The sequence below is a fragment of the Carettochelys insculpta genome, chromosome 2 (genome assembly GCF_033958435.1).
Source record: "Carettochelys insculpta isolate YL-2023 chromosome 2, ASM3395843v1, whole genome shotgun sequence".
NCBI lineage: Eukaryota > Metazoa > Chordata > Testudines > Carettochelyidae > Carettochelys > Carettochelys insculpta.
Window position 1 is genome coordinate 251,028,839 of NC_134138.1, and position 22,525 is coordinate 251,051,363.

The 22,525-nt window shown below is 40.8% G+C and overlaps 1 protein-coding gene across 7 annotated transcripts in view; it reads right to left on the reverse strand.

Moving 5' to 3' along the window:
• The window catches only part of ARHGAP12 (Rho GTPase activating protein 12), a 173,750-nt gene that overhangs the window by 145,916 nt on the left and 5,309 nt on the right, over positions 1–22,525 (reverse strand). For 6 of the 7 annotated variants that reach the window (XM_074984964.1, XM_074984963.1, XM_074984961.1 and 3 more), the window contains exon 2: positions 17,427–18,178. In XM_074984964.1, the coding sequence (XP_074841065.1) occupies positions 17,427–18,101 (675 nt within the window). In that variant the 5' untranslated portion in view covers positions 18,102–18,178. The remainder of the gene's footprint in view (positions 1–17,426; positions 18,179–22,525) is intronic. The other variant, XM_074984959.1, reaches the window with a different exon arrangement.

Below are 22,525 nucleotides of genomic sequence, written 5' to 3' on the forward strand. Positions count from 1 at the left end.
AACCCCCACTTTTCTTACCCTGCCATAATCTATTTTTGTGTGGAAGGAAAAAAAAAAAAAAAACTTGTTCTGCTTCACCTCATTTCCAGCTGTAAGATGTCATGAAGAAACAGTTATGTTGGTTTACTAATATCACTTTCTATTTAAGCACTTGCACTAACTGCCACAAGGATACTGAAGTTACTATGAATGGTGCAAGAGATACTTTGCACTCTCAAACAGAAGGCAAATGAGACAGCATATACTAAAATATGGTCTACATTGAAAGTTTGAGAATTTTTTTTCTAGACTTCAGCTACCAAGGAGTATCTGGCAAGATACAAAATTAAGCAATACCTGTTAATGTACAATCAAATTAATTCACTTAAGACAATAGTTTATACTGGTACATGAGTTCTATATTACCATGAGTTATGCACACTCACAAAGAGAATATGAAAAACTCCTAATAACTGTGTCAAGTACAAAATTGGACCCTTGACTTTTCAACTGCAAACTCTAAATAGACATTACAAAATTGTAAAATAAGATTGCCTATACTAAAAGTAGATTCTTTTTTCTAGTCAGATGAGAAACATGCAACCACTTGAAATTACTACTGTTCCAATAATTAAATAAAATTTAAAGCCTTCCATCTCCATCCCAATTTGATTTTTCCATTTCTCTCTATCAAGGATGAAGTCACCTACACCTTCTAAAAATACTCTGTTGTGGAAGAGAAAGCCAGAAGCTCTTTTGCACAAAAGAAAAGAAAAGGAGGGGCACCAAAAAGTAAACTCACAACACTAAACCACCATTCTTAAGGGAATGAAATTAAAACTCTTGTTTAGGCTCGAAGAAGCCAAGAAAACTGAACTGCCTTCTTATCCTGGAGGCAGCTCCAATCCCTCCACTTGAAGGACAATTTAGTGTACAAAAGACATGGAATGATAGCACCATACTACTGATAGTCATATAGCCTTTGTCTACACTGCCAACCTTTGTTGCCAAAACAGTGGGAGCACACACATTGCAATGTGACTTTTTTTGTCAACAAAACATCCACTCCTGTGAAAGACGTTTTTCTTTTCCTTAACCTTAATTGTAAGCCATGATAGACAATCCTGTTTATTTTGTCAGCAGAACTGGCTTTCACCTGTATCCCACAATGCTGGCCCTGATGGCTCTTCTCAGTGTTTTGATCTCCGCTGTCCTGCAGACATATGCCTCTCCTTTCAAAGTGCAGGAGAAAGACAACTAAGCATGCTGCTCCAATTAGAAAGCAAAGACCAAATCACTGGAATGTTCCTGTTCTGACCTGCACAGTAGTGTTAACATGTGAAAAAGAGGACAACATTGAGAGGGAGCATATCTGTATCAGTATCTACCAACTCACATTGTATTAATATTTTATAATATACACAGTTCATTAATACAACATGAGTTAGTAAATACTAATACAGATGTGCTCCCTCTCAGGGGTGTCCTCTTTTCTGGAAGGTCGAATATGGTAACCCTATGCACTAGGAACACAGTGGCTGGCAGACTGCTGCTGCTGCAGGGCCTGGAGGTTAGGGGATGAGACTGCTGTTCTGCTTTCTGAGTAATTAATCCTCTACCACTATGAACAACGAAGTTTTCCCACAACAAGTGCACATGCAAACGATGTTTTGTTGGCAGGAGAAAGCGAAACCCACCTCATTGGGGTGGAAGTATTTTGTCTGCAAAAGTGCCAACAAAAAGCATTCAACCATGCCCAAGTTTCAGCAACAGGGCCGTGTCAACACAGCCTGGTCACTAAAAGCTACCTAGGGTAACCTGAGTGTGCTGCTCTATTTGGGGAACAAAGAGCAAAAATCATTGGAATGTTCCTATTCTGCCCTGCTGCTGCAGGAAAGGGGGGGCGGGGTGAGGACTCTCAGACGACAGTGCTCACAAAAGCTACAAATATCAGAGAAGTAGCCAAGTTAGTCTGCATCTTCAAAAACAACAAGAAGTCCTGCGGCACCTTATAGGCTAACATACTTTGGAGCACAAGCATTCGTGGACAAAAACCCGCTTTGTCAGATGCATCTGACAAGGCAGGTCTTTGCCCAAGAAAGCTTATGCCCCAAAGTATCTGTTAAGTCTATAAGGTGCCGCAGGACTTCTTGTTGTTTTTGAAGATACAAATGATACTGCTCTTGGCAGCTGAGGAGGCTGTGGGAGAACTCTGAGGCAATCCCAAGATACACAGTATTATTCATACTGTGGATGATGGAGCGCCCACTGTGGACGTGAGCTCCTGAGAGAGGAAGCAAGCATGAACACTCTGACCGTTTGTTGTGTTTTTTTTTCTTTCATGTGTTAATATAAATTTGGTAGCGTGGATAAGACATCTGAAGAGACTTCAGAGTGATTAGGAAATGCTAGGTGCAATAACTGAAGAAATAAGTATTAATTTTAGTGCTTTGCAAAGTAACTCAAATCACAAGTAATTTCTAGTTCTAAGTTTAAATTTGCCTTTAAGCTCAAAAATATACCAGACAAAATGTTGTCCTGCTACAGAAAGCATAATTTCCAGAAGTAACAGAAAGGGAATGAAGGATTATTATTTAGCCTGGCACAGATCTTGTTTTAAGTCGGTTTTCAATGTAATGCACAGCATTATGTTTGGGATCTACACTAAGCAAGCTATTTGTGAAGCCATAGATTTTGATGTATATGCCCAGTTTGAGTAAGTATAGACCTTGTAAACAGAATTTTCAATATCCCTCCTGAAATTACTGTTTGACATTGTGAATTAAAAATAAAGATAATCAGAAAGGCAGCATATTTCCAACAATAAAAACAAGTTAAATAGGGACTGAGAGAACTTGACAATTCCCCTTTAAGAACCTAATTAAGTTACACTGCTAACTGAACAGTAATTTGTGATTTCTCCAAAAGATACTTACCAGCACGCGCTCACATTTTCTAAGTAAAACTAATTAACATACTTTGTTTTAATGTGATGAAAAACAAAAATACAACATTTGAGAAACAGCAAGGGTAAAAGTCAGCTCCATTTGTGGGACCTTTCCTACTCAGAATTAATCAAGGGAAGACAGATACCTAGTGATAATCCCCTGTACTGCTTCATAGTCTATGCAATAGTCAATTACTAAAGAGAATGAAAAACAGTGATCTTTGCAAATAGGTCACTGTATTTGTAATGTCTAAAACAGCCTATGACTAAAAGTTATCTTTTCCTGTTAGAGAAATGAAAATTTAATCAGGTAACAAAAGGTTTAGCTGAGCTCTTTCACACAGTCAGGGAAACTGCAACAAAAAAAGTGAAGAGGACACAAAAAGCAAACAAATACATCACCACGCCTATGAGTATAGGATGATTACCCACACTCAGCAATTTTTCACACTTTTTAAAATCTGAAGGAACTATTAAAACACAAAAGTGTTAATCTCATGTTTATTTAAATCAAAAATGGGAGCAGAGCATAAGCTAAGTGAAAAAGAGGAACACAAATTCCAAAAACAGACAAGTACCTAAAGGAGTAGCTATGATAGTCTGTATCCACAAAAACTACAGGATGCCCATGTGGCACCTTACAGGCTAAGATTTATTGGAGGATAAGCTTTCGTGGGCAAAGACTAGGGTTACCACCTATCCTGTATTTAGTATGCCAAAAAGGTGTGTCTACTTTTTTTTTTTTTTTTTTTTTAAAAAGGCATCTAATTGTCCCGTGTTTGTGCCCTCCCTCTGCTGGCCAGAGAGCAGGTAGATCACTTCCCCGAGCCTTGGGGAAGCAGGGGCAGCATGAGAAGCCGCCGCATCACTGCGGCTTCCCCGTGGCATCTGGTGAGCGGCAGGGGCCGCCACTTTGCCAGGGCTGCTGGGGAGCGCCAGCAGCCGCCACCTCCTTCCCAGCTCCCCGGGGCTTGGTAGAGCCAGGAGGAGCCACCCCTTCCCCTCCCCATCTCCCTGTCCCGTATTTGGGACAAGGAGATATGGTCGTCCCAACAAAGACCTACTTCCTCATATGCATGTCAACCACATCAATTAGAGGAATGTTACAATAGAACATCTTTAAGTTAGATCACTCCAGTCCTCCATGCTGAAACAATTAATCCATTTGTGTACAACATAACATTTGAACAGATAGTACCCAAACCTGCCCATTATTTCATTACAGAAGTTACTTTATGGGCTTGTCATATGCTCAATATTTTAATTAAAACAAGACTATAGATTGGAAAAGTGAATTGTACCAAACCACCTTTAGAGTAGCAGTGTATGTGTGCTTACAAAATAAATGACAAGAGACTAACTATATAATCAGAAAGCTACAGCTGCCCTTATTAAAAATACCCCAACTGATTTACAGTTATACTTGATACAAACTCCAAAATTATTTGCACATTACATCTTCCAGAAAGTACAATTACTACAGAAGCAGATAAGCTGGGGAAAATAATCACTTACTACTTATGGCTCTAGCAGTTAATTACTTCTTAGACATACAAAGACAAAGAAGCTACTGAGACATTCCGTAATTCTTTTAGTGTAGATGGATATGACAAACAGCCAAGTAGAACACAACTGAATATTTAAAATTGTTTTTGTTGAAGATATATTAAGCTAGAGCAGAAATTCTCAGCCTTTTCCCTGTTGAGGTCTCCCCTCAAATGCTATAAAAATTTCACAGCCCACTTGTGCCATAACAGTTTTCTGCTTATAAAAGCCAGGGCCAGAGTAAAGGGGTAGTAGCAAGGAAAGCAACTGCCTGGTGCCATGCCACAAGCCCTGGATGCACAGGCTTGTGGTCCCAACCCACAGTCATATGCAGCAAAGTTTTATCTTTCAGCTTTGGCTGTAGAGAGTAGTGCCAGACAGACCATGACTTCCAATTACTTCTTCATTACCAACTAGCTATGACACTCTCTCTGCATCTCATCTTTACCTCTGCTCTTGACATTTTATCATGCACATGTTAGCTCTTGATCACACCCACCTAAATACATGGAGATACATATCTCACATATGAGAAGCCTTCTTTTGCCACCTCCGTCTAAAGGAATTTTTCCAGCACACCTATGAACAACAGTCTGACTCTCTCAACCGCCCCTACCAGCAACAAAAGAAGAAGAACTCTACGTGGACTCCCCCGAGGGTAGTAGTGAAAGTCTGGACTTCTACGTACAGTGCTTCCGCAACCGTGCTCAGTCTGACATTACACACAAACAATGCCAAATGAGACACAATCTCAACTATGCTGAACACTATGCTGTCCAGAGTCTCAAAAATAACCAAGACATCATAATGAAACCAGCTGACAAAGGGGGTGCTGTTGTCATCCTGAATAAGTCAGACTATGAACAGGAGGCAGCCAGACAACTCTCCAACACCACATTTTACAGACCTCTCTGCTGATCCCACTTTGGAATTCCAAAGGAAATTACAACTACTGAAGGAACTCCCTGCTGCTACTCGGGACCTCATTAACTCAGACACACCATCTGAGCCGCAGCCTGGATTATTCTATTTACTTCCCAAAATTCACAAACCTGGAAACCCTGGACGCCCTATCATTTCAGGTATTGGCACCCTTACCACCAGACTATCCAGTTACGTGGACTGCCTCCTCAAACCCTATGCCACCAACGCTCCCAGCTATATCCAAGATACCACCAACTTCCTGAGGAAATTACAAAACATCGGAAAAGTTCCTGATAACGCCATCCTTGCCACAATGGATGTAGAGGCTCTGTACACTAATATTCCACATAAAGATGGATTACAAGCAATCAGGAATACCATCCCTGATGCCACCACAGCCAATCTGGTGTCTGACCTCTGTTACTTTGTTCTCACACACAATCATTTCCGTTTTGGGGACAATTTATACCTCCAGATTAGTGGAACTGCTCTGGGCACCTGCATGGCCCCACAATATGCTAATATATTTATGGCTGACCTGGAACAACGATTCCTCAGCTCTCGTCCCTTATTACCACTCCTCTACTTAAGATACATTGATGACATCTTCATGATTTGGACCCATGGTACAGAGGCTCTAGAAGAATTCCACAGAGACTAACAATCTACACCCCACCATCAACTTATGCCTCGATTACAACATGCAAGAGATACATTTCCTGGACACTACAGTACTAATCAAGGATGGCTTGATTAGTACCACACTGTACCGAAAACCTACTGATCGCTATACTTATCTACACCCTTCTAGTTTCCATCCTGCACACGTGACTAGATCCATTGTTTACAGTCAAGCTCTTAGGTATAATCGCATTTACTCTGATCCAACAGACAGAGACAAAAACTACAAGAACTTTACCAAATATTCATAAACCTGAATTACCCACCAGGAGAGGTAAAAAAACAAAATCAACAGTGCCAGATGCATACCCAGAAACCAGCTACTCCAAGATCAGCCCAAAAAAGCCAAGAACAGAACACCACTGGTCATCACCGACAGCCCCCAACTCAGACCACGGCAACGAATTATTAAAGATCTACAACCTATCCTTAATCAGGATACTACACTCCAGAAGGCCCTGGGTGACATGCCTGTTCTCTCCTACAGACAACCTCCCAGCCTCATGAGGATCCTTACTAACAGTCACAGTCTATATCCCAGGAACACCAGTCCTGGAACCTTTCCCTGCAACAAAGCCTGCTGCCAGCTTTGTCCACATACCTTCTCTGGAAATACCATCACTGGACCTAACCAGGTTACTCACAGAATCACGGGCACTTTCTCATGCTCCTATACTAACATCATATATGCCATCATGTGCCAACAATGCCCAGATGCTTTGTATATTGGACAGACTTCTAACTCCCTTAGACAAAGGGTCAACGGGCACAAAACAGACATCAAAACACTCCAGATCCACAAACCAGTTAGTCAACATTTTAATGGAATGGGCCATTCTGTCAATGACCTCAAGGTATGTGTGTTACTGAAAAGAAATTACCACTCCTTTGTAGAAAGGGAAGTGGACGAATTGACATTTATATTCAAATTCGGAACATTAACACATAGTTTAAATCGTGATGGGAACTTTCTGAGTCACTATAGGGGCTTGTCTGCATACTTAACTCAATCTAATTCTTGATCTTCCCCCCCACCCCTCCACTCTCTGATTTGCTCACCTTGATTATCTTTTTCCTATTTGTCCTCCTTGCTTACTGTTTTTGGTTCTCTGTCTCTTAAATATTGAGTCTGTTCTGGTCTGGCTATGGTCTGAAGAAGTGGGTCTGTCCCACGAAAGCTCACCTAATAAACTATTTTGCTAGTCTTTAAAGTGCTACTTGACTGCTTTTTGTTTTGATATCTCACATAGATATGTACAGAACTGGAAGGGACCTCAAAAGTCATCTAGTCCAGTCCCCTGCACTTGAAGCAGGACCTATCACCACCCCTCACTGATTTTTTTTTTAAACTTTAACCTGTCCCAGACCCTTGAAAGACCCCTGCAAGGACTGAACTCCGAACCCTGAGGTTTACAAGGCCAGTGCTCTAACCACTGAACTACCCCTCCCCCACACCTTTAGCTATAAAGTTCTCTTCTCCTTAATCATCTCCCCTTTTTTAAGGCATTCCAGCCTCTTTGGTGCTCTCTAAACTACACAGCTTTTATTGACAAGGCTGTGTAGACACAGCCCTGTTGTTGAAGGCTGGCGTGTGTGAATGCTGTTTGTCAGCACTTTGGCAGACAAAATTCTTCTAGCCTCCACAGCAAATTTCATTCTCTCAACAAGAAAATGCTTCTGCCAACAAAGCAGTGCATAGGCTTGCTGTGTCACAACTTTTATTAAGCACCTATGAACAGCAAACATTGTGTAGCTCAATTGCAAGCATAGAAACAGCCTGAAGTTTTCCAACCCCTCCCTCCTTCCATGGGGTTCCACAGTATTCGATAGTTCCTTGACTCCCAATCTCCTCACACCCTTTTCCTCGGGTCATCTCATTTGACCTCCCAGCACCATTATCTTTATGCCAGCGGCTCCTAGACCTATGCATCCACTCCTGACCTGCCTTCTTCCATTCAACTGCACAGCTTCTTATCTTTGGTATTTCCTCCCACATATCCTGCTCCCAGATTAAAGTGGCTGCTCCTGAACTACAGATACATACAAAACAAAAAGCAGTCAAGTACCACTTTAAAGACTAGCAAAATAGTTTATTAGGTGAGCTTTCGTGGGACAGACCCACTTCTTCAGACCATAGCCAGACCAGACTCAATATTTAAGGCACAGAGAACCAAAAACAGTAAGCAAGGATGACAAATCAGAAAAAGATAATCAAGGTGAGCAAATCAGAGAGTGGAGGGGTGGGGAGGTCAAGAATTAGATTTTGGTATGGCTATGGCCTGAAGAAGTGTGTCTGTCCCACAAAAGCTCACCTAATAAACTATTTTGCTAGTCTTTAAAGTGCTAGACTGCTTTTTGTTTTGATAGTGTATAGACTAGCACGGCTTCCTCTCTGTTACTACAGATACATACATATGGGAGATATACAGATAGAACTGGAAGGGACACCGAGAGGTCATTGAGTCCAGTCCAGTGATAGGATAGGGTTTCCGGGCACAGCTAGAGAACTCAATCCAAGATACCTTTGCTTAAATCCAAGCTACTTGCAGCCCCAGGCTGGGATTTCCTTCTCACTAAGGCAAATCCAATCAGCCACAACAGCACCTCTGCAAGCCCCACTGGCCAGCCAGAAGCCACACAAGCCATTCACTTCTCAGCTGCTATAGTAGCCCAGACCAACAATCCCCAAATTCAGGTCGGGTGAAACAGGTTTAACTGCCAACACCGCACAGTTTCTTCTGGACCGCAAAGAGTCCAGCCACAGACTATGGTCATAGATTCATAGAAGACCAGAGCTGGAAGAGATCTAAAAAAGCCAGAGTCCAGTCCCCTGCTCTAAGCAGGGCCAAACCCATCAGATCAGCCCAGCCAGGGCTTTCTCGAGGCGAGACTTAAACACCTCCAGGGATGGAGACTCCACTACGTCCCCGGGTAGACCATTCCAATGCTTCACCACCATCCTAGTGAAGAAGTTTTTTCTAATGTTCAACCTGGACCTTTCCAACTGCAACTTGAAACCATTGTTCCGTGTTCTGCCCTCCATGACCACCATGAACAGCCTCTCTTCCAGCCTCTTTGCAACCTCCTTTCAGTAAGTTGAGGGCTGTTATCAAGTCCCCCCTCAGCGTTCTCTTCCGCAGACTAAACTGTCCCAATTCCCTCAACCTAAGTCATATGCTCCAGCCCCCCAGTTATTTTGGTCACCCTCTGCTGGACCCTCTCCAGTGTATCCACATCCTTCGTATAATTGGGGGCCCAGAACTGGACACAGTACTCCAGATGCGGCCTCACCAAAGCCAAATAAAGAGGAATAATCACTTCTCTGGATCTACCGGCAACGCTCCTCTTGATGCATCCTAATATGCCATTAGCTTTCTTGGCTACAACAGCAAACTGTTGACTCATATCCAGCTTCTCGTCCACTACAACTCCCAGGTCCTTTTCTGCAGAACTACTACAGAGCCAGTCAGACCCCAGCCTGTAACAATGCTTGGGATTCTTCCGGCCCAAGTGCAGGACTCTGCACTTGTCCTTATTGAACCTCATCAGACTTCTTGCAGCCCAGTCTTCCAATTTGTCTAAATCACTCTGGACCCTGTCCCCACCCTCCAGTGTGTCTACCTCTCCCCCTAGCTTAGTGTCATCCACAAGCTTGCTGAGGGTGCAATCCAACCCCTCATCCAGGTCATTGATAAATATGTTGAACAGAACAGGACCCAGAACCAAACCTTGGGGCACTCCACTAGAAACTGACCGCCATTCTGACATCGAGCTGTTGATCACTACCTGCTGGTCCCGACCTTCTAGCCAGCTTTCTATCCATCTTACCGTCCATTTATCCAATCCACATTCCTTTAACTTGTGGACAAGAATATTGTGGGAGACTTTACCAAAAGCTTTGCTAAAGTCAAGATAAATCACATCCATTGGATTTTCCCCATCCACAGAGCCAGTTATCTCATCATAGAAACTGATCAGATTGGTCAGGCATGACTTGCCCTTCATACAGATTTGGATCTTACCCAAACAACACACTCACCAATCCTTAAGGTCTAAATAGCTAAAGATTTATTAATAAAAAGAAAGAACAGGGTTAGAGAGGAAAATTGTAAAGCAATACTTTACATACACCAGTCATAACTACTGATGCAGGCCAGCGGTGTTGTCTGCGGATTCTTGAAAGTCTCAAAGTTCATTTTGGGTTACATAGATTCAGTTATTGGAGAACTGTAGATCCAGCCCACTAGGGGCCACATGCTGGGACATGGTCCCTTGGAGACCACAAGACAAAAGAGATCCAAGATGGTCACTGCTAAGTTCACACCATTGTTCTCCTCTTGAGTTCCAGGACAAAACCCTTTCTTCCCACAGTCCCTTTAGGGTCTGCCCCACACCTTACTCAGGTGGGCTGTTGTGGCAAACTGCCATTGGATGAATCCCAGGAGACAGCCTCCAATTTCTGAGATGGACCTGTTCCTTTGTTTCAGTTCAGGTCACCGGACCAATGGGCTGCATCCCATTGACAAATCCCAAGCATCTGGGTTATGGACTTGATATCTGAGCACTTGTTTATAGTCCATTCATCCTAGCTGGCGCTGACTTCACACCTCCTATTGTGAAGCTCAGAACTCAAACATTTTCTAACACAGCTACATAACTAAAATCTCTAACTTTACCTACGTAAATGATACAGATATGTGAGTAGCATACATAGATTCAAGGTATCAGCAGCTTTCATTAGACACCTCACATGAGCCCCTTAGCACAATACTTGGGGCCAATAGCCACACTGGGCATTAAAATGGCTTTCAGACCCAATATAAAAAACTGGTCACATGACACAAGCTATAAAGCTCGCAATAGGACAGGACTGACTGTCTTGGCCCATATCCTGCTTTCTATGAGGCACAACAAAATAGTTGCATTCTTCAGGTCTTCTGCAGCTGACAGACCTATGAAGAAGTACTTAGTGACTGGCCCTCAAGTACAGCATTCCCCTCCAAATCAAGGTGACCCCACAATTCACCATGGAGTATAATTGGAGAACCATCTCTTCACAATATTCCCCCCACCCCCAACAATAAAAACACCAAAGCCAACCCTCCCACACATACATGGTACTGGTAAAGAAGAAACAGAAGATGGAGGACTATGAGCCCTCATGAAGTTTCTCTTTATAGTTCCATAGCTGCTCATTTTTATCATCACCACTGCCTGCAGCATCACAGTGCCAAGGAGACCCAATCATAAGCCAGGAGCTAATTGTGCTAGATGCTGTACAAACAGAACAAAGATAGTTCTCACACACACACACACACACACACACACACACACACCTTAAAATTTAAGTATAAAGCATGAGAATAGATAAATACAGACTAATCAACAGTGGAGTATAAACAAACTGAGACAATATGGGACCACCTGATAAAGTGGTAGCTAACTATTATCAAAGTTTTTTGTAGGTTTCACAGCCAACAAGAGGTTTAAAGAACTATTTGGATGAGGAAAGGGAGTTAGTTTTGCAACCCTTTACAGGATGCACTTCCAAAGCATGGGTTGCAGTTGAAAAAGCATGAAGATGCTTGTCTGAGAATTTAACAAATGGGCAAAGAAAGCTAACAATGAACAAACTGGTGGTGGGAATCCATAGTACTGAACTGAGAGGCTAGGTAGGCACGATGGTAATGAGCACAATAGATTCTAAGCTTCACCCTCTGATAAAGCTTTATAGGGTTTATCAATGTGAAGGGCTATTTTAAAAATGTATTTTAAAATTCAAAGACACTTAGTACTTTTCCCACAGCAGAGGAAGATTTTAAGCAGCCATTACCCATCTCACCGAAACTTATACACATCCTTTTCTAAAACCTTTGTAGAAATCCTTGGTGAAATCCATAAGAGTTATGAAAAACATTTTCAGAAACAAACAGAAACCTTGGTTTATATTTTCTGAAAAACTACTCAGTTTTTCTGAAAAAAAATCTCAACTCCAATCCCTCATTGCCTCTCTATAAAAAATAATTAAACCATAGATCTTTTAAAACAGCAAATCCTGTACATCTTTATAAAACCACTCATTTCTGGCTAAAAAAGTTCAATCTAAGGCAGGGTTTCCCAGACTTCATATAGTTGGGGCCCTTTTTTTTTTTCAGTACCTTTTTCTGCAGCCCAAAGCTATAAACGCTTATTTACAAAAAGAATGAAAATGAATACATTCACTGTTCATTATTCATTCACAATAATATTACAAATCAATAATCTGTATATTTTCTAAGGACCAGTATTCCTTCCCCCCTCCACCCCCAAGGACTGGTACTGGGCTGCGGATCACACTTTGGGAAATGCTCATCCAAGGGATAAAAGTGAACTTCTGATATTACTATAATTTAAAAGTTTATTGTAATACAGTATGTTGAAGACTGAACTCCACAATGAAAAAGAAAAGATTTGGCTTGCCTTGCAAGATTAAAACATGCATTTGTGCATACCACTTTGGAACTTCATGTTCTCACTACAGACTAAGAGCAATAAAAACTGCTTTCTGAGTCATTAATTTCTGCATAGCTGATTTCTGCTAAACAATGATGATTATTGAAAGCAAGAGGGATGTTCCCATGGAGAAGACTGGCATTTTTTAATGTCCAAACCAAGCCAACACAGTAACAGCGACATCAGTATTGCCACTGCTTTAATCCCTATGACTACCAAATGCCAATGTTTAAATTGAATTTGGCTGTGATTTCGTATGACAAGATTAAATTACACCACTGCTTTAAAAATTGGAAACCTTATTCACCATTTGCTTGTTTGCTTCTCCAGACAAGGACAGTAAACAACCACTCCACAATATTACCTATCGCAGTCATGTTCTCTTACAGCTGAAATCATAAATGGTCACACCATGATGATTTCCAAACACACTAAAAGTATCCATGACATCTACCTTTCCTCACTGACACCTCAAATGTATGGAAATTAGTGCATTCAGTTCTGAGTAAATAGTTCATTAGTAATACAGTAGTCCCTCCAGTTATGGGAGGGCTGAGTTCCCACACACCCTTGCATTTATGTGAAATTTGAGTGGTCTGGGGCGGGGGGCTTTCTTCCCCAGCAAAATGCACGTTCTGCAGACAGAGCACCTGGAGCTCCTTTTGAAAGGTATATCCTGGTTTTGTGTTTTTGTTTTTGTTTTTGTTTTTTTTTGGGGGGGGGGGGGGGGAAGCAGCTGGGGAGGGTTAAGCCTGGCAGTGGGTTGGTGCCATGAGTGGGGGGAGTAAGGGAGTTAAGCCTGGGGTGGGTTAAGGCTGGGGGGCGGGGGGAGCGCACAGGGAGCCAGGGTGGTGGGTGCTCGAACTGGGGCTGCGCAGGGTTAGGAAGAGAAGGATTCTGAGTTGCGCTTAACTCACGTTAACGTGAGTTAAGCACAACTCGAAATCACAGGTTGAGGGATTACTGTATTGCCAAAATTAGCTGAACACTAAACTGTAAAACAAATGTAACATTGTGATCAATCAGCCCTGCAAATAATAAGAGTATCTACTTATCCTACAAATTGAATTAACTTATTTGCTGCTTCTAATATCACGTTTCTTCCCATTTAAGTGTAAATGTATAAAGCAAAATAGCATAAAAAAGTGATTTAACTAGGATCCCTTTTTAAAGAGTTCCCTCATCCTCACGAATTTGGAAGTCACCATAACACAACAGCTGATGGCTCCCTAAACATTTTGCCAGTGTTGAAAGAGCAATTAAATACATATTTCATTCTTAGTAGTATCATTCTTACTTCCCTGTGGTGCAATTTAGCTCTCAATTACAGAGGATAAAACATGTTGCTTAAAAGATCACGCTATTAAACAACGATTGACAGTTCAAAGGCTAAATAAATGAGGACATGTTAGCAATACAAAAATTCATAATATGAAGATAATTCTAGTAACCCTACATATCACTTTGTAATATGCAAAAAATAAAAAAGGGGGAACAATGAAAATAGCAACAAACTTAACAACACAGCCATAATCAGTGGTGGGCCACATGCAGCCTACTGCAGTTCTGTGTGTGCCCTGTGAAACATTTTCTTTATTCTTGCTTCACTTGTTTCCATCCATGTTGGTTTTTTCCTACGGATATTGCTCAAGTGACACATATGTAAAAAGCTAGTGAGGTGCATACTGACTTCACGAGCTGTGTATTCCCTCTTCATCCAACAGTAGCACTGCTATGATTCAATAGGCACAGCCTGCAAATTATAGGTATGCACCCCTTCCTGTTCTTGATCACAATGTACTGGATGAGGAGCAGGACAATCGATGGCCATCAACGGGATATTCAGTGCACACTTTTCAAACAGACAGAGGATTTTGCTGACAATCTCACCCTCCTTTCACACCAACATTAAAGCATGGAAGAAAAAAAAAAAATCACAACACTAGACAAAACTGCCTCAGTGACTGGACTGAGCATTAACAAAAAGGAAAGGCCATGACAGTGAGGATCAACCAGTTCAACACCATCACCACCACACTGGGAGGAGATGACCTGAAAGATGTAAAGCAGTTCACCTACTTGGGTAGTATTATGGGCAGAGACTGAGGTACAGACAAGGATATCAATGCCAGCACAGGGAAAGCAACAGCAAAAGTCATTCTGAACGTGAATAGTGTGTGGCACAGGCAAGGCTGAGGACTGGGAGTGTGGAAATGGACTCAAAACCAGAGGAGAAGTCATCTGACTGAAGATAGACAAACTGGTGTAGGGCCAGGAACAAGGGGTGTTGGTTGGTTCACAACTAAGACAGATTTGGGCTCCAAGATCAAGGCTCTGGCTTGGAGCTAAAGATGAAAGATTTGGGGTGCAGGCTACCCCAAGCCCTCTCTCACAACAGCAGCTCAGGACCAGCTAAGAAGTGCCTCTCCCCAGTGCAGCAGTGCTGGGCTGGGAGCTGGCAGTAGAGGTGCCTCTCGTCCAGCCACAGAAGCCCAGAGCCCCTGTGCAAGGCTTAATAAGCAGCTATATAGCCATGCAGCTTAGAAGGCACTAAGGTCGGGATTATATACAGAAAACCACTGATTTATGCAGAGGTTGCATTCTTGCACAATCTGCAAGAATCAAATTTAGCTTAACTGGGGCGGGGGGGGGGGCGGGGAAATCCATGAAACTGACCAGCCCTGCTGCCCTGTCTTCTGTGACTGGCAAGCAGCCAAGACCCTAGCTCTGCCCTGCTGCTCACAAGAAAGGGGAAAGTGACCACTGCTGCACTGTTCAGTTTCCCTGCTCCTGAGAGTGGCAGGGAGTTAATGCCTGTCTGGTTGGTTTCCCTGCTCCCCTGAATGGTGGGCAGCCCAGAGCCAGGTGCCAAGTTCCCTCCACTCAGAGACATGTTAACCCAAGACATGCACACTTGAGTTGTGCATATCTCAGGGCTCTACTGTAGACCTAAATTCACAACCTCTTTTATTCATTTCTTTTCCAAGCTGAAAAGTTTCAGGGCAGGTCTACACTAGGCCAAAAAGTCAATCTAAGATACTTCAACTCCAGCTATGCAATTGTAGTAGCTGGAATTGTGTATCCCAAACTGATTTTTCTGGCTGGCTGCACAGACAAAAAAGTCAATGGAAGAAACTCACAAGAATAAGGACCAAGGTTGACTGTTGAGTCCTGATAGTTTGATTTACCATGTCACCACTAGGTACCTAAAAATCGAACCCTCGAAAATTGACCCTGAAAGAGTCAAACTTCTGGTAACTGTAGATATAACCTCAGTTTTTTAAACTTCTCATACTGAAGCTCATACCTCAATTTTCATTGCCCTTCTCCATACATCTTTTCCAAACTCTAAGATATCTTTTTGAGGTAAAATGACCAATAAGATAAAAAAGGATTATACATATAAAAAGAACACTCTGCATTCTGTTTCAATGGTTAAGAGTTTTAGGAAATACAAACACACAAACTCTTACTGAATGAGATTTAAGAAAAATATTGCCATTACCCCACTGGGACACTTAAGACACTGTCCAATACCATGCTCCTCGCATGTTACCTGAAACATCTAGTATTGGCCATTGCAAATCAGGATACTGGACTTAATGTACCTCAAATCCAAATGCACATGTATAAGGTCTAACAAGCTAAATATACTCACTCTTGTAAACCAAACAGCATAAAAAAAACAAAACAAAAAAAGCAGACAATTACATTGTGGAATTTCCTAAAAGAAAATATTGCCTTAATTGTGGCTTTTCAGCAAATTGATTCCAGCTAACAGCCAGATAATCAAGATTTCATTTCTAAAAATCACAGTCTATCCTTATGTGAATACCATCCCTAAACCTAAAATATTTTTGGATACTCAACAGGTGTTGATAAGTTGATTTACTGTAATGAACGTTTGTCGGAATATTCTCAAACTACAGTACCACAGCAAAAGTAGGATAATGCATATCATAGTCTAAAGTGACTCAGACTGGAAAAAAAGCACATTTATATGTAAATAGTTCTAGACCATTTACACTATCTGTTAAAATGTTTCAACAGCTCTCTAGCATCCCTTATGGGGACAACTGGTGATCTCCCAGCCCATTTCCCAATAAGCCAAAACAGATAAAGGTCAGCAAGACACCAGGCATTGCTATTTTAGCCTAAAGGGACAAAATTTTTAAGCTGTCACTAATTAGCTTCAGTAGGAAGCTATTTTTAGCACTGATACTTCTTTCACAGCTCTGCACACCTCTGGTATATTAAAACTCAAATATGCCTGTTTCCATTAGTTAAATTTAAGTCTTGATAGGAATGGTCTTGAGATGCTTTCACGCTATATGTCAACATTAACTTTGAAAATACCATTTCTTATCCACTAAAACATTAATTATATTCACCTTTCCATACTTTGTGGATTACCTATATGCAATATACATAAGAAATCAATGACAGTGGCTATTGACTATCACAGGCATCTGGATTAAAGTTCAGTGAGCTCAGAAGTTGAAATTAACCGCACTGGACTGGCTTCCAAGAAGAGTTACAAATAACTATTTAAATTCACAGCATCTCTACATATACATGTAACACTGAAAGAAAATAGTTTTAATTGAAGTTCCTTATTCCATTTACGCCCAAGGACATTGCAAATAAGAACACAAACCAAAGTACTTTGTTACAAATAAATTCTGTGCGCCAATTTTTTAAATTGAAAAATCAATGTCATACTAGATAAGGTGAAAATTATGAAATGAAGATTTCACCTCAGTCTTCCAATTCTCTCTTTTTAGGAAGAGAATTACAAAAGTAGCAAACTATAATCAAAGATGTATAATAAAGAAAGAAAGATTCTATTCAAGCTTACCAACACTTGTTCTGTGGAACTGCTACTGAGTTCGTCTCCAGATTCTGAATCCTGATGAATTTTTTCTGAGTTTTCCCCTGCTGAATCACAGGACTGTTCGTGTGAGAAACTGGTCTTCTCTATTTCCATGAACTCTGGACAAGTGAAATGACCCAGAGGAAGAGTTCTGTGCTGGCTCAAAACCTTTGGAGACTGCAACTCATTGTTGAGTTTTCCATTATTTTGGGCAAGGTCCAGGCTCAGGCCAAGATTTTCACCCGGGCTACTATTTGGTCCCAGATTCTGATTGGCATCACGAACTAGGCCAGATACTTGAACTGGAGAAGACTTTCCAAAACTAGAAAGCTCTGGTGATTTGTTCACATTTTCCGTTGACCTCTGTAAACTATGCATCAGTTTCAAAGAGCTATTTGGTAGTCCACCTGATTGTTTAACAGGTGGCATTAGTGCTTTTCGTGTTACTTCTTTCACATATTGTGCTGGCACATAGAAGGGCTTGGAATTTGCATCCCTTTTGACTTGCCACCAGTCATCATTAGTCTTTTTCACTAAGATGTATCTCTCCCCTTGTTTTATTATAATCTTTTTATCCTTTGCCTCATACTCATAATCATACTCCACTTCAATGTACAACGGTCCTGGGAGGAGCTTTCCAGTTTTGTCAGCCATCTTCATCTGAACGAGGTATTCACCTTTCCTGGTAAAAGATAAGGCACATCATGACTTGTTTTTGGATGTGTGTATCCGCAGAGCTATAAGAAAAACAAAAACAAAAAACTGTCACCAGTCAGTTGCCTAAAATGTCTCAAGGACAACTGATTTCAAAATTAATACCTCATATTGCATTAGCAATCTAAGACTCTCACACAAGAATAAAAGTTCAATAAGAAAACTAAGACCAGAGCTTAGGCCCTATTTATGGAAGTAAAACAGTGGAAACAATTGTCACACTTAGCCCTTCTATGCTCATGATCCTGTTAATATTTTGCAAGCTACCTATTAAGCCTACTGTTTCTGTTACTCAGCAAAGAAGATCAGTAGGCTTTTTTAAGCTCGAGTCAACCACTGGCTTACGCAGAAGCTTAAATTCTTCATGGAACAGTGTTACTTCTCTCAACTATAACTGAGCCTTCAGAAGGAAAAAAGACTGGCCTGCTAATTTTGCCTCCCTTTCTCTGCTCCCAATTAATCCTCTGAAGCACCCTTCAGAGTTCACAGATTTACCTATTAATCAAGTTAATCATTCCCCCCTTCCTGGCCTCAAACAACAAACCTGTGATGGTCCAGCTATGCTTGCAAGCATGGTTTGATGATACTTCATCCAAGTGCTATAAACAGTTTCTGTATTGGCCAAATAAAAACTCTAGTTAGCTGTAGAAAGAACCTTCTCCCTTTGAGATGCACAGTATACTATCTCCACAGTCAAATACAGGCTTTCATAATGGAGCAAATGGACTGCTTATGGATTTTAAATGATTTTACCAACATCCATCAAGCCATCAGCTAAGGTTATTTTTTAATTTTGTTAGATGTCACATTTTAAGGTCCTACTTAAGCTTTTGGGTTTCAGACTTGTTAGAAGCAGTTAAAAACATCCAGTTTACTATGGTGGGATTTTTAAGCACTTCTAGTTATCCATAAGACAGTATGGGACACACCAGAAAAACCTGGAAGGGAAGGAGACAAAACAAACAAGCGAGCATTAGAAACCGAGTAAGAGAAAAGCTACAAGAAATAGGAAAAGAGGATGACCAGAAAACAACGAGCCTTTATTGTTTTTCTGCTAATTGGCTACATGTATCCTGTGAAGGCACTTTCCAATCTATCACAGTCCAGACAATACACTCATCCCTTGCTATGAGCACAACTGGCTCCCAACTTTCTGCTCATAGGCAAAAACTTGTAAGAGGGCACTAAAATCCCATTAAAAGACACACAAAGTCTGAATTGTTCCAAGTGTTCAGCAAAGGAGTGGCAGCATATGGTGCTGCTTCTGAAAGGTAAGTGAACCTTGGGTTGGGGGTGGGGAAGATGGAGAGGGTTAAAGGCTGGGAGCAGTTTGGGGCCATAAGTGGGAGCGAGGGTTAAAATCTAGTGGCAGATTGTGGGGGTGACATTAAGGCTGAGGCAGGTTGGGTCCACGGGGAGGGCAGGATGTTAAGGCTGCAGTGGGCAGGGTCTGTGGGGTGGGGGTGGGGGGTCCAGGCTGCTGTGGGTTGGGTCCATGGGATGGGTGGGAGGGTTAAGGCTGCAGCGGGTTGCGTCTCTAAGGCCAGCAGGGTTTCAGGCTGCAGCAGATTGGGTCTGCAGGGTTGGGGGTAAGGCTTGTACTAGCACTAGGGGAGGTTCACTCATCTCGTGAGCAAAGATAGGTACATGTATCCCTCATTTTGGCGACTACTCCTAAGTAAAATACTCATTTAAAACAAGGGATGAGTGTATAACCAAGCCTATTTCTGTCCTTGCACTCTGCTTCATAGTCCTGTTCCAATGTTAGCCAGAATTCAGTGATTAGTTCCAAAGAACAAGTGATATGAATTTATTTTTGCCACTACATAAGCAATTAGGAACTAGAAATATTAAGGTTAGCATTAGATAAAGATTAACAAACTGTAATGAGGAGCAGAAAATTTAAAAACCAACTAGCTAGAATTTTGGCATCTTTAAAATCATTTTCAAAGTAAATACACAAAATGTAAAATGATGTATAGATATCAAATACTATTTAGGGTGTATAAATTCTTCCAGAAACTTTCAGTTCCCAAAGGACCCAAACCCGCAAACCAAAAGTGCGTGAGCTTACTCCTGCATGAGAATGAAATCAGTGCAACTCCTTTTTATGCTACTATTGCATGACTAGTGAATTCTTACCTTAATAAAGGATTTTTATTTAGTTTGTGCCCAAAGATCTGAACGCTCATTTCCTAACGCTTCAAATTAAGGAGGCATTTTCAGACCTCTAAGACAGTATTTCCCAAATGGCGTTCCACCGAACCCCAGGGTTGCACATAGTAAAACTAAGTGTTTGGAGAGAAAATTCTATTACAACAACATTTTATTATTTTTAAAATAATTAATATTTAAGCATTTATCAATTTTATTAAAAACAATTTTCATTTGCGTTTAACACATCAAGTGTCCCTATGTAACGACAGCTTAGCCAGAGAGGGGGGACGATGATGTTGCGCAACCACGATCAATTAGTGGCATGATCACCTGTTATATACCACTGTAAATCCCTGTACTCACTCAGGTAGCATGGATCATTTTGGGGCAGCTTATGTCAAGAATATTCAGCTTTATCAACATGTGCAATTCGTCAGTTGTTACCCTTTGGCAGCACATACTTGTGCAAAACTGGGTTCTCAAATTACACAGCAACAAAAACGAAATACAGAAATCAATTGAATGCCAGGCCAGATATGCAAATCCAACTTTCCAGTATTAACCCAAATATAAGAAGAATTTGTCAAGAAAAAAAAAAAAACTCTTCACATTGAAAACTGCCAATATAATGCACACTAGTTTTTGAGCTTTATTTTTGTATACAATAAATGTGACTTTAGTTTTTAAATATATGAAACTAACTAAACGTTGATCTCATGACCTTGTTTAGCATTTGTTTATCGTCATCCTTACTTATTTGTGGTCTACTTTTTCAGTTCCTTATAGAAGACTTATTAGGTTCTTTTGGATTTAAAAGGGTTCCATGGGCAAATAAATTTTGGAAACACTGGTCTATGATAAAATTTAGCATTATTTGATTGGAAACGATACCTAATGTAGTCTACAACTGAGCACATATGACTGGAGTTAGTTCTTTATTTATTCCTGACTTTGTCACTGCTGAAAAGCAATACAGTGAGTCACATTTTGTAATTTCTATGTTACTCAGTTTCACTCAACCCCTGATCTGTAAAACAAGAGTCGCTGTCACGGTAAAATGCTTTATGTGTTTTAAGTATTACTTGAAGCAACCTCCTCCACGGAGTAGATCTATATGCTTTGATATTGTAATGTATCCAGAAACCTGACTCAAAAGATTCCTCTTACTGAATGGAGACACTGAAATCAATAAGACCTTACCATTGACAAAAGGACTGAGATCTGCATCTATACTTATTTCTACAGTTAAGGAAACCTTCAGTGTCAGGGTGCATTTAAAAGTGACTACATCCTTATAGTCTGGCAGCAATTAAGTTTCCCCATTCTACAAAGTATGTGCGCCATTCTAAGAATGCATGATACAGAATACAATTATACTACATATAGGATAGGAACCCAAGTGGTTAAAACATCTTTAATTAGTTTTAGATTTCACACTTATGCATAGCATCTTTTAGGTCACCCATTCCTAGGGGAAATGGAACACTTTTCTCAGCACAGAGACAGTGATTGTCCATCAAATTCCATCAGAGCACACTCAATATTGGACAGGTTTTAGGAAATGCTAAAGACAAGACAAAAAAAGCATCTCCTGCCTAATTGAGGAGCCTCAGCTCCAACAATCTAATCTCCTCCTGCTTAAAGACATTTCTGGTTTTAATGGGTTTGTTATGATAATTTCTTCATTGTTAAACATACATACTGCTGCCAAAATAGATTTATCCATAAACAATCTGGGATCTTGACTAAGTACAAGTTTGCACTAAAATTGGTCTATGTTTTTGCATTTGACACTTTTAGGTTGGTTTATTTCAATTTAGCAACATTCTATTTTAAAAAAAAAGATTAATCTAATCTAAACTGAAGTAAGACTGCTAGGTTTTGTCTACACCAGCAACTGATCTGACCTGAATCCTTGTTTTCTGACACCTCAAATTAAGGAAGCATTGTCAAACCTCTAAGACAGTGTTCCCCAAATGGTGTTCCACAGAACCCCAGCGTTCCACAAAATGAAAATAAAGAGTTCTGTGAGAAAATTCTATTACAATAACATTTTATGATTTTAAAATTATTAATATTTTAAGCATTTATTAATTTTATTAAAAACAATTTTCAGCAACCTTTCTGAGGCAGAGCGCAAAAGTTTGACTTTTTGAGTTCTATATATGGCCCCAGTGCCAGTGATACTTTTTAAAGTCACTAATAGGCTTACT